Source organism: Toxorhynchites rutilus, chromosome 2 (genome assembly GCF_029784135.1).
Source record: "Toxorhynchites rutilus septentrionalis strain SRP chromosome 2, ASM2978413v1, whole genome shotgun sequence".
Lineage (NCBI taxonomy): Eukaryota > Metazoa > Arthropoda > Insecta > Diptera > Culicidae > Toxorhynchites > Toxorhynchites rutilus.
The window spans coordinates 98,835,612-98,852,141 of record NC_073745.1 but is presented as its reverse complement, the minus strand read 5'-3'; the positions used below and the strand labels follow the sequence as shown (position 1 = coordinate 98,852,141).

At 40.3% G+C, this 16,530-nt stretch overlaps 2 protein-coding genes across 3 annotated transcripts; one reads left to right on the top strand and one right to left on the bottom strand.

Moving 5' to 3' along the window:
• Nucleotides 1-9,654: 9,654 nt before the first annotated feature.
• Nucleotides 9,655-12,363, bottom strand: LOC129768497 (serine/threonine-protein phosphatase 2A regulatory subunit B'' subunit gamma-like). 2 transcript variants are annotated; one of them, XR_008741681.1, is made up of 3 exons: nucleotides 12,225-12,363; nucleotides 10,741-12,162; nucleotides 9,655-9,996 (listed from the first exon to the last, which is right to left on the bottom strand). XR_008741681.1 is itself a non-coding variant. In XM_055770189.1 (2 exons), the coding sequence occupies exons 1-2, from the start codon at nucleotides 12,277-12,279 to the stop codon at nucleotides 10,823-10,825; spliced, it is 1,395 nt and encodes a 464-aa protein (XP_055626164.1). In that variant the 5' UTR covers nucleotides 12,280-12,363; the 3' UTR covers nucleotides 10,671-10,822. The 2 variants fall into 2 exon arrangements, 1 of the variants encoding a protein (XP_055626164.1); XM_055770189.1 differs by lacking the exon at nucleotides 9,655-9,996 and having other exon boundaries at nucleotides 10,671-12,162.
• A 1,736-nt stretch (nucleotides 12,364-14,099) lies between these two features.
• LOC129765976 (uncharacterized protein K02A2.6-like) lies at nucleotides 14,100-16,028 on the top strand. The gene has a single exon (XM_055766435.1). It carries the CDS (start codon nucleotides 14,100-14,102, stop codon nucleotides 16,026-16,028), a length of 1,929 nt encoding a protein of 642 aa, XP_055622410.1.
• The last annotated feature ends 502 nt before the right edge of the window (nucleotides 16,029-16,530 follow it).

Here is a 16,530-nt window from a genome sequence, read left to right as displayed (position 1 = left end):
CAGCGCCTAGATTTTCATTTCACCCCCTATATCTTCCGGTTAAACGTAGTCCTACGTCAAAAAAAATTAGAGGTTGTGTCCAAGACACGATCGCATTGTTGACGTAGCTTTATTTTATTCAAGTCGCTTGTTTATAACTTCGGATATTATTTTATAATGCTGTGAAATTTTAGAAATAACTGTTTAGTAGAATGGTTTGATCGCCCTGAAACGGTATTTTAAATTATAGAATCATTGATGATTCATTCTCGCCCTCGCAAAACAATACCCTAGTCCTATCGTATGTCACAGTTTGTTTCATGTCAATGCATTGAAAATTTACCTCGAACGCTATTCCGGTGGCCTATTTCGCAATTGACATAGACTCGGCTGCAGTCGATTATATACTTGTTGCACCAGTACCATTATTCCACATCTTATAACTACATAGTATCAAATATCATGCTACCTGTTATTTAGTATTGCCTCAGTGGAATCGCACCTCTAGGAATAGTTCGTACAACGTAAACCAAGCGCCTAACAAGCGTTTGTTATAGCATGCATACAGAGCAATACATTGGTGGCTCAAAGCTACTAGAAAAATAAACACTTCTCATCATTTTGCGCTATTCTCAAAAAACAGCTGTCATCCTTAATGGAGAAAGTTTTGCTACTGGCGATCGAAACCAAATCACATACAAAATTCCAGAACGACATTTACTTTCATGGTGACTAAATAAACGAAATAATCTCTTTCTGTTATTCTCAACAACTTCGAAAAGAGTAGCATTGCTGAATATTTGCCTCAACAGAGATTCATTACTAATACCCTAGCGCAAATATTTCCCTCCCACTATCTCCCCTCCTTGTTTAAATTTATCATTACGGCTGCATAATTTGCACCACCAATGCACACGGGAGCAGATACAAAAGAGGTTTCAGCGTAGCGAAGATGCACTATTTTTACGTACGGGTTATGAAGCACGCACGTACGCACACAAATATACATATATCGATGGCTTGAAGCATCTAAATATACACACACTTATCTCCGTTTTGCGCTCTTCTCAACAGCTATTTCTATTAATATTGCCTGTCTAGATTAGCTGTTAGCTGTTTTAGCTTAGCTGTTAGCCTTGGTGGAAAGAGTTTTGCTACCGCCATACGAAACCAAATCACAGGCATAATTCCAGAACAATTATTTTCTTGGTGAGCCGACGATAGCCTAACTTGATGTTTCCCCACACAATTGTGTAGTTCAAAACATTAATGCAATGGCATCAGTTTGATGCAATGATTGCAATGCCAGAGACATCAGCGAGTGAGTAACTTGGTCGCGTCCACCCCAATTGCTTTAAGAAAGACACTCGATACCTCGCCGTCCAGCTCGCACAGCAACGGTGTTGTCCAGTCGGTGCCTTACGAAGAATGAACGTTTGCCTCAGCGAGATCCACTGTTTATACTGTAGGCAAATATTCCCCTTCGTTCTTCTTCTTTTCCTTTGTTCACGGATACTTTAAATCTTACGCTTTCCCCTTCGTTGCTCGTTATTGACAGCTCTGTTCGGGAAATCACACAAATGGACAGAACAAATGTATGGGGAAATGAGATTGCTTCCAATTTTTATCATTTTAAACCATAAACAGACTATGGGATAGTAATGTATAGCATATCAAACAAATCTTAGAGAATTTCCGATTCGATTGGTATGTAAATCGTGAAAATCCGTTCACAGCAAAAACAGTTATTAACGTTAATTTTATTTCATAAAAACGTGACCTGTTTTCTGATTTGGCACCCTTAATGTAAGACGTACGCCAAAAAAATGCGGAAAATATTCATGAGGTTTTAATTATTTTTATACCCTCACGAACCGCCATTTGTATATATGAAAACTTGGCGCAGGCTCTGCAAACCATCCGTAAAAATGAAACGCACAGGAAAATTCTCAGAAATTCGAAAGGGGACAATCGGACTAGACCCACGCAAAGATCACGGACTAGAAATTGGGAACTCGTAACATGGAACCGCAAGTCTCTCAACTCTCTTGCGATTACCCGAATTCTTTCGAAAATATTGAAAGCCCGCAATTCCAACATCGTAGCGCTGCAGGAGGTGTGCGTTTATACCATCTTCCGGAGCTGCGGCAACGCACACGGGCAGGGTACATCTTTCATCGTGGTGGGGGAAATGTAGAAAAGGGTGATGTGCAGGTGGACGTTCATCGAAAAAATGTGCAGACTGAGGATGCGGGCCACTCCTTCTAGCAAGCACCGATGATAATAAATTAGAATTCTACGTGCAGCTAAAGCGTGAATACGCTGCCCAAAACACGAAATCAAAATCGTCAACGGTGATTTCAATGCTCATGTCGGCCAAGGGGAGGAGTTTAGACCGATAATTGGTAGATTCAGCGCCCATCCGCAAACCAACGAAAACTGTCTAAGACTTATCGACTTTGCTGAATCCAAGAGCATGGCCATACGTAGCACCTTCTTCCAGCACAGTCTCCATTACCGTTACTCCTGGAGATCACCTCAGCAAACAGAAACACAAATAGACCACGTTTTGATCGATGGTCAGCACTTCTCGTATATCATCGACGTCAGAACCTGTCGTGGCGCTAACATCGACTCAGACCACTACTTGGTGATGGTCAAACTGCGTTCTAAACCGTCAGTCGTCAATAACATAAGACACCAGCGCTCACCACTGTACCACATACGACGTCTACAAGAGCCGAACGTTGCTGCAACATACTCACCCTTAGAGGGGTGACACCCATGACCATGATAAGTATAAGGCTGTCAAAAAAGTCCTGCGGTATTTCCGCGAAGTGTCGTTGTAAGCGCGTAGTTCTAGTTGTATTCATTGTATCGAGTCATACTATAACTTGTTGGAAAGGTATTTTTGCGCGCTATAATATAGTCCTTGACAGTGTTTTGTTTGGTTAAGTCGTTTGTGAGTTATAGTGTCGCAAATATGGAGCAAAATAAAGAGAAAATCCGACATATTTTACAGTACTACTATGACAAAGACAAAAATGCATCTCAAGCTGCCAATAAAATTTGTGCAGTTTATGGACCCGATACAGTTTCCATTTCCACCGCACAACGATGGTTTCAACGTTTTCGTTCTGGTGTAGAGGTCGTCGAAGATGCGCTACGCTCCGGAAGGCCTGTCGTCGAAAATTGCGGCAAAATCGCTGAATTAGCCGAGAAAGACCGGCATAGTAGCAGCCGTAGCATCGGCCAAGAGCTGGGGATAAGTCATCAAACCGTTATTAACCATTTGAAGAAGCTTGGATTCACAAAGAAACTCGATGTATGGGTGCCACACACGTTGACGCAAAAAACATCTTTGACCGTATCGACGCATGTGAATCGCCACTGAATCGCAACAAAATCGACCCGTTTCTGAAGCGGATGGTGACTGGCGATGAAAAGTGGGTCACTTACGACAACGTGAAGCGCAAACGGTCGTGGTCGAAACCCGCTGAAGCGGCTCAGACGGTGGCCAAGTCCTCATTAACGGCCAGGAAGGTTCTGCTGTGTGTTTGGTGGGATTGTCAAGGAATAATCTATTATGAGCTGCTTCCCTATGGCCAAACGCTCAATTCGCCCTGTACTGCCAACAACTGGACCGCTTGAAGGTAGCACTCATGAAGAAGAGGCCATCTTTGATAAACAGAGGCCGCATTGTCTTCCATCAGGACAACGCCAGGCCACACACTTCTTTGGTGACGCGCCAGAAGCCAGAAGCCAGGCCACACACTTCTTTGGTGACGCGCCAGAAGCTCGGATGGGAGGTTCTTTTGCATCCGCCGTATAGTCCGGACCTTGCCCAAGTGACTACCACCTGTTTTTGTCTATGGCGAACGAGCTAGGTAGTCAGAAGTTAGCCACAAAAGAGGCCTGTGAAAATTGGCTATCCGAGTTTTTTGCCAATAAGGAAGCGAGCTTCTATAACAGGGGTATTATGAAGTTGGCATCTCGTTGGAAACAAGTCATCGAACAAAACGGCGCATATTTGACTTAAAACAGATGATTATAACTAATTTTATGAACAAATGAAAATTAAAAAAAAAATACCGCAGGACTTTTTTGACAGCCTAATATATTATATTGAAAAAAAAACATGATTTTGAATGAAGGTGGCCGGTTATTACTTAAGGTATTATCTAGCAAAACAAGTCACTACGAAAAAGTCCATGTTATAAAATCTTCCTTGGTTTTTTTTTATGTTCATTATTTCGTCATACTACATCTTTCATTTCTGTACTGGGGTGTAAATTTAATGTCTCGAGAACGACGGGGTTACGTTCGCAGTACAAAGTTTTGAGCGTTAATATCTCTCTAACGGATGAACGAAGTGGTATGAAAACAACACTATTCGAAAGATAAAAGATCTACGAGAGATGTTTTCTTTACTCATTACCCATAAAAACTTCGTTCAATAGCTTAAAACTGCGGTTGCGGCTGCGGATGGTGAATGATACATGATGCCTCGGCTGGCCAACCTCTGTCAGTTTCTCTTCTACTGCCGTGATGAACGGACATGTAAAATCGTTTGCTTGTGAATGCATCCAAGGGGTAGAATATGATTTCGCACACATTTGAGCTGTTAACTAGGTGTTCCAGTGATGATATTTTATATCACGGGAAAGATATTCCGGATGCACGGAGGATTGAATAAGCCTGTCTTCATGATTTGAGTGTCGAACATCAAAAAGAGACCTCAAACGAAGGAATACTATTTCGTATATATTTGAAAAGAACGCAAGACAATACCAAGGGAAAACAAAATATCCATTCATCCTACATCTGACAATAACGACATCCTTCAACAACTGGAAGATCAGGGTTTAGTTTTCATGAAGTCCCGTTCGCAGGCTATCGACCGCACCAACCATGTCAGGATCAAATCAAGAAGTTCAGTTCTTGTTGAGAAAACAAAGCAAAAAAGCCATATCCATAGGGTTTGCAAACAACTCTTTGGGCTTATGAGGACAACATGAGTTCAGAATCTACAGTGTGTGGCCAATAATGTTTATTCTGTTTACTCGTTTTTCCCAGCTTCAAATGATCGCTGAGAAATGTTTCTGAGCCATACAAGTGTGTTGTTAAAATATTATCGCAAACTCGATGGAGTGCTCATGATACTGCTGTGAAACCAATGTATGGAGTGATTACAGCCACTGCGACTCAAATACTGTGTAAGGTCTCTCCTACCAGAAGTTTATTATTTAATACTTAATTATTTAATATTCCTTCGCTCGAACGCATTCACACGCAAACAATGTTTCACGACTGTTCCATGCGAAAGCAGAACAGAAACTGATGCTATTGGATTGCAGCACGGGAACACCAAGCCGAATGCGTGAATGGGTGCGAATATTCGCTCGGACGCATTCACACGCAAACAATTTTTCATGACTGTTCCATGTGAAAGCAGAACAGAAACTGATGCGAGTAAAAGTATTCACGCATTTTGTGTGTGCGCTATGGTTTCCCAAACACTAATGCAAGCGAGCAAAAGAAATCACAGCTTGCATGTATGTATATGACGGTTTCTCCATGTGCCTGGATTTTGCATCCGTGTTCGGGAACACATTGCGATCACCAATTATCATCAATCAGCTAGATTTTTATGATTTCAATAGCTTGCTTTCAAAGCAATTTTAAGCTATTGAAACGATTGTTTGGACCAATAAGTGACAATCATATAATTATTGACATTTTATTCGAATGAAGTGGTTATTATACCACTCCATTCAGCGCTAAAGAGGTATTTTTTGACAAACTGACAACTACGAAGTTTCGCAAAGGCAGCTTTTGCTAGAGATACCAGGACTCCGTAGTCATTTGAAGACCGTTGGAATTAATTGTAATGATGGCATTAATGAGATTGCATTGGATTTGTTACAGCTCATCATGAAGTAGAACTTCCATAAATTGGTTCCAAATTTTACAGTGAATTTGAAACTGTTTCTAACCGTGTACGTTTCTGTGGCATCTTATGGGGAGGCTTATCAGAGTTGAAATTAATTAAAAAATTTCAATCAACAATAGGGTAGATATGCTTAACACATTGAGCCCCGAGCCTGCGCATTCATTGAGTCAGCAACAAACGAGCGAAAGCGCACTTAACGGAAACAGTTGTACAATTTCACTGTCGGTCTCAGCTCCCAAAGATATATATTATAATAAATACGTTTCATGTTCAGATAAATTTGGAGGGGTGATACCCTAGTGACCCGCCCCGGTTGTCACCCGGTCACGCTACGCCACTGGCTTGAAGTAAAAATGTTCATTCAAATTTTACCAATTTAAAGCTTCTTCCCGGTCTGCTGATCTGGTAGAGATTAATTTGCCTCCCTAAAGCTCCATATCGCCACCAGACGACAACACTGTACATATGACATCGCGGATCTTGATATGTCAAATTCCTAATGGGCACCTTACACGATCAAACTGATTGACAATAAGTGTCTTCAATATCGTGACAGCTAGGCTTTCGACATCCGATCTAACCTCAATCAATATTTTGCCACCTTACACGGTCAATATCGCCCTCAACCCGAGACAACGAAAATATCCGCGATGGCTAGTGGCGACATTCGAGTTTGGGATTCAAACTATTCTCCATCAGATTAGAAGGCTAAAAAGCAATTTTCAATTGGTTAAATTTGAATGAAAATATCTACTTGGTATTATTTAGTTAGTTGAAGCGCGTAGTCCTAACTCTAACTTAACCTATTTTCTATGAATATTCAGATATTCCTACTAAAATTTATTATTATTATATAACGTCAGTTTCAGATACAATTTTTGTATGAGATTTTCTCACCACTTGCAGAAAAAAAGTGATTTGCATTCACATAGAATACTAATTTGATTTGGAAAAGTTAATTTTCATTCATAATTTACACTTTAAAACTCGTTTTTCCTTCTCAAAAACACATCATAATACTCGCTTCACAAATACAGACTAATCCTTTCAGTTTCAGGGATGCCAGATTATTTTAGATTGCGAAAATATATGCAAATTATATTATCTGCAAGCAAATGTTTTTATTCGATAAATAAGACTATGACAGTAGAACCCCGATTATCTGTATCTGTATCTATTTCTGTATTGATAAAACATAGTTTCTATGTTTAAACATCATCCCGACTATTCGCGGATAATCGGGATTCTACTGTAACTAGAATTAACACGTGATGTTTTTTCATCTGTGATTTTCCCAGATTTTCTCATTCTCCAAATTTTATAGCGGAGTGTGAAGAAACACACAACTTAGACTAAAGTGGCTGCCCCGCTTGCTAGCGCAAAGAATGACCGAGTTCAATGTTAAAAAATTCCTAAGACGTTGTTAATTTTCATTCACTCTCTCACCATCACATTGTCAGTTTACTTTGAGGTTTTGATTTGTATCGCGAAAAGTACTGTATTTTGCTATTTTAGGTACAGTAATTTACATTTAATGCGACATTTTTCTAATTGGACAGACCTGTATGCGACACGTTTAGTTAGACATTTTTTGTAAACATCGAGTTCGGGCCCAAATTATGGCCCCACATTGAAATTCGCCGCCAGACGTCGACGCTGTACCACTCTCATCCTCAATGTCCAATTACAGGTCAAATCGCCTCCAATGCGACACTGAGTGGATCCTCGGCATGTCGCATTAAATGTAAATTACTGTATCAGTTTTCCAAACCAAAAGCTTTCATTTATGATTCCTACAATTTCAGAAGTTTATAAATTTTAATTGCAATCGCAAAAAAGACTAACAAACATTAAATGTCCACTTGCAAATCTGGCAACTCTGTCTGGAAGTCCGTGAGGTAAAACGTCATCATCATGCATCCATATGAAATGTCACGATATTGATGCCCGAAAATCAGAAAATCCGGATTTCTGCGTTGTCGGCCATGTTCAGCTGTCATTATGCTCTCAAATGTCATCATATTGTCAATAAATTTGACCGTGTAAGGTCCGCTTAATATGCTGTAATCAAGGCGCGTAGAAGTATATCCTAAGGTGGGCCAACTTGCTAAAACCACTCTTCAGCCATCTTGGAAGTCTACTGTGTTTTGTTTGTAAACAAAACACAATACGCTTGTGCCCAAGCTCGCTCGTGATCAGTCTGTCTCTTCCACGCTTCAAAGGAAATAATTCCCCTTCTGCTTTCTTCCGTACTGTTTTCATATACCGCTCCCCTAACCAACTAAATGACGAAACGGCCTCACCTAGTACCATAGACCCGTCTTGGCTGTAATATCGAGATGAAGAATAGAAGGTGAGAAGATTCACGGGTTTTGATTGTGTTAAATTTTGATTATATTAGTAGCAAGGAAGGTAGGAAGTTCACATACCAAGCATACCAGTCAGTTACTCGAATGGTACAAAATTGAAGGTGTCAACGAATAACGTTGAAAGAGGATATACAGAAACGAATTCCATATTCCCAAAAAATATTTTTCGTATTTCATTGATGATTCGAAAAAAAAACAGAACATGTCAAGAACTAAAATGTTTCATTTTTTCTTTGATTTCTTCTTATATCAGAATTAGTATTATAATGCCTACTATTTGGATTTTAGAGGAACTCCGTAGAAGATTACCTCTTGTCAGCAAATTGTAATTACTTATTTCATAATTAGGGTGCTGAACACTCCATTCGTTTAAAACTAGGACGCAAGCAGAAAACTTTTCGTCTCAATCTACTTCTTCTTCTTCTTCAATGGTACTAACGTTCCTAGAGGAACTTCGCCGTCTCAACGTAGTATTACTTGCGTCATTTTTATTAGTACTTAGTTAAGATTTCTATGCCAAATAACACGCCTTGAATGCATTCTGAGTGGCAAGCTCTAGAATACGCGTGATCACAGTGCAAGTCGGAGGAAATTTCTTTGACGAAAAATTCCCCTGACCAGAACGGGAATCGAACCCGAACACCCGGCATGTTAGTTATGACGCTAACCACTCGGCCACGGGTACACACGACTCAATCTAGGTCATCGGAATCAATCGAATTTATTTTTCAGGTACATTTTACATGAATGTTTCTCTGTCAAAAGAACAAACGATTCCGTGACTCTGACTTTGTTCGTAGCGAGAAGTAAAGTTGAATTAAAATTAAGTTTAGAACACCCCAATAATACTGAAATTTCAGTTTCCGCTAAAATGTCAGATGGGCTCTTATGATTCTGAACGCTAGCATTGATTCAAGTAAAAAACAGTTCGTTCATTTCATCTGATCATTTCTACTTTTAATAACAATAATTTTCCTATGTAGTGGAAATATAAAAAAGAAACATACATAAACAAAATCTGTGACGTCACAGATTTGAAAATCTTCCCACTTTACATTTTCCATCTAGCTGTAAAATGGCCTCAATTACAATCTAATACGATTTACTGTTGAATGATTTTGCTCAGCATGTAATACAATTTTTCGCAGTACTACATTTATTCAAATTATACGTTCATGCAAATCACAACCTTCATGGGCCTGATATGCATACAGGCAAATCTTTTTTTGTGCGGGGGATAGGGACTGCATAAAGAAAATTGTGGAAAACTTCACCAGTAGCTTCAAAAAAACGGTGTTCGGTACACATTTTTTTTTTATCCCATTTATTTATTTTAGGCTCATTAGTATTTTAGCTGTAACAGAGCCGAATTTTAATCGTGTACATGTCACATTGTTATCATATCTATAATTATAGCACATTACACAGTTGCCATTCGCCAGTATTCCTTCTATACCATTGCATATGGTACATTTACACAGTAGCCATTTAGGCGTAAGAGTATTCTTTCTGTTCTTCCATTATCCAGTTAGACCACCGGACAGCGGAGACAGTTGATATTATCATTGTTGAGTTATTTATAGAACAGCATCCCGATGTGTCTTGCAGAGCAGAGCAGTTGTATGGATAAATCGATCTTGTTTCGACCGTGGATCGATCTCCATCGCTGATGATTGTTGCGTGGACGTAGCTATTCTGTAACAACACAAAGATGGTCAATGAGGGCCCTGAGTTTTGAACTCACGATCGATCGCTTACTAAGCGAACGCGCAACCAATGTGGCTACGGAGACCCCCCGGTACACATTTTGAAAAAAAAAAATTTTTTTGTGCTTTTTTGTGCGCATAAAAAAGTTTCCCCCAAGAAAATAACTCCAATCCACGCCATTCACCGTACAATTTCCTTTTGTTTCCCTGATTTGCGATGGGACAGTTTGCCTCTCCGGTTGCGCGTGGCTGTTTTGTGCTTTTAGTTGCATGCCGAAACGTGATGCTGTTAATGATATCTAACAGCAAAAACTTAGAAAAACTTAGAGCATTTGATGGGAGGAGGGGAATGATTTCAGAAGTGGATAATTGAGACGCAAATATGCTTTTTCCGCACTGAAATACATATAAACCATCGAAAAAAAAACTAAATGGACGATAGCTTCGTCAACTATGCTTCTTTTCATATACCGCACACAAAAAAATCGCACAAAAACAGGTTTTACTGTATATGATTATGTGTAGATCAAATTTACGATAGTGTATATCATAAAACCTGGCTCATAATTTTTACAGTAGATCGTTCAAGTCCCGGAACTCATGGATAAATTGCACACTACTTATATCGAGGGGGGTTTTCTCAAAGACTAATCATGCGAGTGGTTATAAAAATGCACGTTTTACACTTTATTAAGCGTAGTAAATATTTAGAAAAAAAAGCAATAATACATACTTGATTTATTGTCAGAGAATCTCTCCGCACGAAATCAAAAGGCAGTAAACAGCTCGTCGCTATCCTTCCGCTGCATTAAATATCATAAATTGTGCGTTTCATCACTAGCGGTCGAATCAGTTACCATCGCCTCCCGGTTTTCATAGGCCCAGAACTTGTGGAATTCAATGAGAATCGAAACAACTGTCTCGCCATGGCCGCTGTTGATCAGATCTTTAAGCGTAATTTTAGTCGGATCGGCAGGTTTAACCATATCAAAGATTTCATCCTTCACGTCCGCAAAGTTCACCGGTTCCGCCCGGTGTGCTGAAATCTCATCTTGGATTCCCTTGAAAAAATAGTTCAGCGTGAACGCAGTCAAGTACCCATTGTGCTCCACATCCAATATGCGGAACAGATAGTGGAGACTTTGTGGTTCCGACCGGTTCTCCAAAGCGAGCACGAAATCAAGATAGGTTTTATAGTCCATCTCTCCATCATACGTGAGACATTCGGCAAAGACACGGTCCAAGAAAATTGGAGTGAGTGTTCCGGATCCGTAACCGATGAGCTCTTTCTTGCTGAGCATTCCGTTGTGATCCTTATCCAGGTTGAGATAGTGCCCATATACACTAAGGGCGGAAGGAGCAGAAAACCAGTTCATTTCTTGGGCATCTTTTGGTATTTCTTCGTCTCGTAGTTCCAACAGATCATCAAGGAAGCTACAGGTCAGAATGTCTCTGATCCGAATTCTACCCGTACGAAGCGGGTCCAGGAAAAAGAAAAATTTCCTCACCGTGGTACAAACGTAAAAGCTGTGGAACGATTTTTCAAGTCCTTCCAATTGGGGAAAGGTTGGAATCAATTCCAGGATGTATGACTCCAGATCGGATTCGTTCAAATACCCCTGTCCAGTATAATCATACAGAGAAAGTCCAATTCGTGTCTGTTGCAGCCAAACCTTCCTCATTGCATAGTTGAACAAAGACATCACACTAATCTTTCCAGGATAGCTGCTGGAAACCACCAGTCTCGCAAATGTCGAAGCAGTCAAATAACGTTTGAATTTTTCACCTGCGATCTCAGCAACTTTGCAATAGTTTTCATAATTTATGTACTGTTCCTCGCCCATCATTGGCGGGGAATGGTGCTTCTCCAGCAAACTCCACAACAATTTGAGCTCATTATTATCAAGCAATTCTTTGCTGCGCTTCTGGAGGAACAACGTTCTCGCCTCCTCCCGAAGCTTCTGCGCCAGGCTGTCACTGTTCTTCGGTAGTTCGAAGTGAAACTGGGGAATGAACTGATAGGAATCAGTTTTCTTGGAATTTTCGATTACTTCCTTCAATTTTGCATTACTGGAACATAGCTTTTGCCGATAATTTTTAAACAACACATCATCGATTTCGTCATCTGTTTTTGTCGAATGCTGCTGTCGAATTGCTGAATGGAAACGGATTATTGATATGAAAAAAAGATCTGAAATTGAAATAACAATTATTTACCGCTTTCGTTCACTTTCTCCAGGTTACTGAGCAACTTCTCCCGGAAGCTACTCATTTTGTTGTAATGTTCCTTGCACTTTAGAATAAACAAAGAAAAACAGAGATGTTTTGCTCAACATTGTTTACTATATCGAATGAAAACAATAACAAAATAAACGACATCAAATGAGAAGGGTGCAAAACTAAATGTTACAGGTAGGCATGCTGTTTATAATTGTTTGGAATAGAATTTGTGAAAAGGTGTATTTCGCATCCAATCTCGTGAAAAATATAAAATTTTTAAACAATCGATTTCAGAAATCATAAAAATTCACCAATTCACCCAACTTACGTATTCAGTTCGTCATCGTACAAGGCCTTCTTTGGATGAATATGTTCGGATTCTCTGCAAACAAGAAGTAATTTTTGAGTGATGAAGTTTTGGGTTCAATTCCAGAGAATTTTATTTGATGTAGGCGTAGGCGTCGGAAAAAATACTATGTATCGTTGGCTGCAGACCATCCATTATTTCGTATAACTTGCATATTGTAAGTCGTATATGAAGGTCGGATCAAATCACAATTATATGAAATGTTATAATTAGGTATAATAAGCATCGGTTTTCTGATAAAAACTAACGTAAAATCGAACTAATTGACATCATGTATGCATGTCAGACAGAATCAATTCTTGAGTGGCATAATCGATTTATTTAAATCAAAACATTTGTAACCGTTTGTTACCGTATTTTTAGTTTTTTTAAATTACTTTTGTTGTTCATAAAATATTGTCATCTTTTTTATTGCAAATTTGTTTTAGTAAGGAACCATATTTGTCAAGTAGGAACGTAAATGAAATTGATGTATGTATATTTTTGTAAAATCGGTCGAAAATTTTGGCGAGTTGATATGGTAGGATATATCAAGGATTGCGTGAGAGAGTCAGTGATAACGAAGGAGAAAAAGGACGCTGTTACAAAGAAATGAAAGAAAGCTCGAGGAAGAACCCGCCATATAAAACGGGGCCTTTTGGATTCAGGCGTGGTGTGTGACGGACGTTTGTCCAAGAGTTCGGTCGAATGGTTTGAACATAGCTTCCTCGACGAGCTTCCGGTTGATCGATACACCATTCGGCCTAGTGGACCACCACTACTCCTAGCCGTAAAAGAACAGTAACAACCCTCTGGTCAGGTTGGCCATAAACGTTAAGGAGGGGCCTCTCTCGGCAGTTGTAGGGTTTAAATAAACACGAAAGCGTTATCTTTGGATTTACGGTGTATGTTTGTCTATCTCACCTTGAACGATGAAGAAAAACCTTGGGCAGATAATTCTAGAGTGTGATATAGAAGACTGCGGACGGAATTTCATCCGGAAGATTATTGGCTGGACTAGGGAATACTAGGGAATATACTTACGGCTAGGGGGCCCGAGAGTGGAATTATAATGGCTTGGCCATACTTACGGCTAGGGGGCCGTACTCGTGGCTAGGGGGCCCGAGAATGGAATTATTATGGCTTGGCCATACTCACGGCTAGGGGGCCGTACTCGTGGCTAGGGGGCCCGAGAGTGGAATTATTATGGCTTGGCCATACTCACGGCTATGTGGGCCGTACTCGTGGGTAGGGGGCCCGAGAGCAGAATTATTATGGCTTGGCCATACTCACGGCTAGGGGGCCGTACTCGTGGCTAGGGGGCCCGAGAGCAGAATTATTATGGCTTGGTCATACTCATGTTTAGGGACCGTACTTTTGGCTAGGGGGCCCGGAATAGTTGTGACGAAGTTGGTTGAAGAGAAAATCTAACCACCATAAAGCTTCACTTATGTATTAAATAAATAAATAGAGAAACGTAATATGCATTTAACGGAGTACGTTTTTATTTGTATATATATTTTTAGATGGATGAAAGCCGACCTTTGTCCATGTTCCGCTGTGAACAGATTGAAAGTAGCAAATTGGCAAAGGAGTGGATGGAATGGAAGCTTGCTCTTGAGTGTTATTTCGATTCGTATCAAATTACGGATCAAAAGCTCATGCGATCGAAGATGTTGCATTTAGGGGGACCTCAACTTCAGAAAGTATTTCGGAATCTGGAAGGTACTGAAGATTTTCCGATGGTGCTGCTCGAGAAGCCGTGGTACAATCACGCAGTAAACAAACTCGATTCATATTTCAAGCCACGTCGTCAGAACGTATTGGAGAGGCATAAGCTACGAAACATAAAACAAGGTCCTAACGAGCGGTTCGCACATTTTGTATTACGGTTGAGACAACAACTGTCAGATGGTGGTTTGGAAAAACACAGTCGAGAAGTACGATGTGTTTTGGAGGAGATTATGTTGACTGACGTCATCATTGAGGGATGCACATCACAAGAACTTCGTCGGAAAATTTTAGAAAAAGATCAGTCAGTAGCAGACATTGAGGCCTTAGGTGAATCCTTAGAAAGTGTGCGGATACAGGAGAAGGAAATGACCAGTAACTCAAGCTCTCATGGTGACGCTGGAACATTGGTAGTTCGAAAGGTACAAAGGTTCGTCAGTGGCAAGGCTGAACGAAAGCAAGATCGAGTGATTAACCGTTATTTTGGTAAAACATCTACGAACGGAAGTGGAAATGAATCGAGAACTCTCTGCTATGCATGTGGAAAATTTGGACACATCTCAAAGGCCGAAAATTGCCCGGCAAAAGGTCAAAAATGTCGTCGGTGTCAGATTGTAGGACATTTTGAGAAGGTTTGCCGTAAGCGGCACATGCAGCATCAGCGTACAGACTCTTCAAAGGTAAGAGCTATTGATGTTGAAGTCGAAGCTACATCTCATGAAAAGGAAGTCTCCGATTATTGCCCTGACAAGAAAGTGTACTACACCTTCCACACTGGAAATAGAACAAATGAAATTAAGTGTCGCATTGGAAGGGTACCTGTTGTTATGTTCGTCGATTCCGGTTCAGATGTGAACTTGGTTACTGCCGAAACATGGGAGATGTTGAAAGTGAGCAACGTAATAATACATAAATGTACGAAAGGAAGCAAGAAAATCCTTAAGGCATACGGTAGCGATGAACCGCTAGAAATTCTTGGGACTTTCGAAGCAACCGTGGAAGTAGATGAGCGCCATGTCGACGCGGAATTCTTCGTTACAGCGAAGGGACAACGAAATTTGCTTGGAGATGCTACATCTAAACAATTAGGTGTCCTGAAAATTGGGCTAGAGGTGAAGCAAGTGGTCAGTGGAATTAACGCACCATTTCAAAAAATTAAAGGCGTTCTGGTGCACATAGAAATGGACCCAAAAGTCAACCCAATTTATCAATCACTGCGTAGAATTCCAATTGCCCTGGAGAACGCAGTCAACAGAAAGCTTGATGATTTGCTGGCACGGGATATTATTGAGGAGAAGAAAGGCCCTGCCACTTGGGTATCCCCATTAGTAGTCGCAAATAAGGCTAACGGTGAAATTCGGCTATGCGTGGACTTACGTCGTGTTAATCAAGCAGTGATCAGAGAACGCCATCCTATGCCCATTGTTGGAGATGTTTTGGCTAAAATAGGCAGAGAAAATGTGTGGAGTACTCTGGATATAAAAGATGCTTTTTTTCTATTAGAGCTCGATGAGAAGTCCAAAAACATTATGACTTTCATCACGCACCGTGGACTCTATCAATTCAAGCGCCTTCCTTTTGGTTTGGTCTCTGCACCTGAGATCTTCCAACGTACCATGGACGGTATCCTAGCGGATTGTGAGGGCGCTTACTGGTATCTCGATGACGTAGGAGTAGAAGGAAAAACAATCGAGGAACACGATGCGCGATTGGATAAGGTATAATGCACAATTGATTTTCATTTGAATAAACATGAACCTTCTGTTATACATACATGGATTTTGTTTTTTTTTTCCAAATTTATCCGATTTCAGGTACTGAAAAGGCTAGCTCAACACGGTGTAGTTTTAAATCAAGAGAAATGTCATTTTCGAGTAACTGAATTTGATTTCCTAGGATATCATATAAGCTCCACAGGTATTCTACCCTCAAAAGGTAAAAGGGATGTTGTTATGAGTTTCCGTCGACCGAACAATGACAGCGAGGTTAGAAGCTTCTTGGGTCTAGCCAACTACATGGGAAAATTTGTTCCCAATTTAGCTACCATTGATGAACCTCTCAGAAAGTTGACACAAAAAGGAATAAAATTTGTCTGGGGGGAAGCTGAAGAAAAAACATTCAACGATATCAAGACCCACATTGGAAACGCCAGATGTCTCGGATTTTATCGAGCCGAAGATGATACATCAGTCATGACTGACGCTAGTCCACATGCATTAGGGGCTG

What these genes read in the sequence shown, in the direction of transcription:
- LOC129765976 (XM_055766435.1), top strand. Translation starts at nt 14,100, where the DNA reads ATGGATGAAAGCCGACCTTTGTCCATGTTCCGCTGTGAACAGATTGAA.
- LOC129768497 (XM_055770189.1), bottom strand. Translation starts at nt 12,279, where the DNA reads ATGAGTAGCTTCCGGGAGAAGTTGCTCAGTAACCTGGAGAAAGTGAAC. An exon ending in GGAGAAAGTGAACGAAAGCG is followed by an intron (nt 12,163 to 12,224) that starts GTAAATAATTGT and finishes GTTTCCATTCAG; the next exon opens with CAATTCGACAGCAGCATTCG.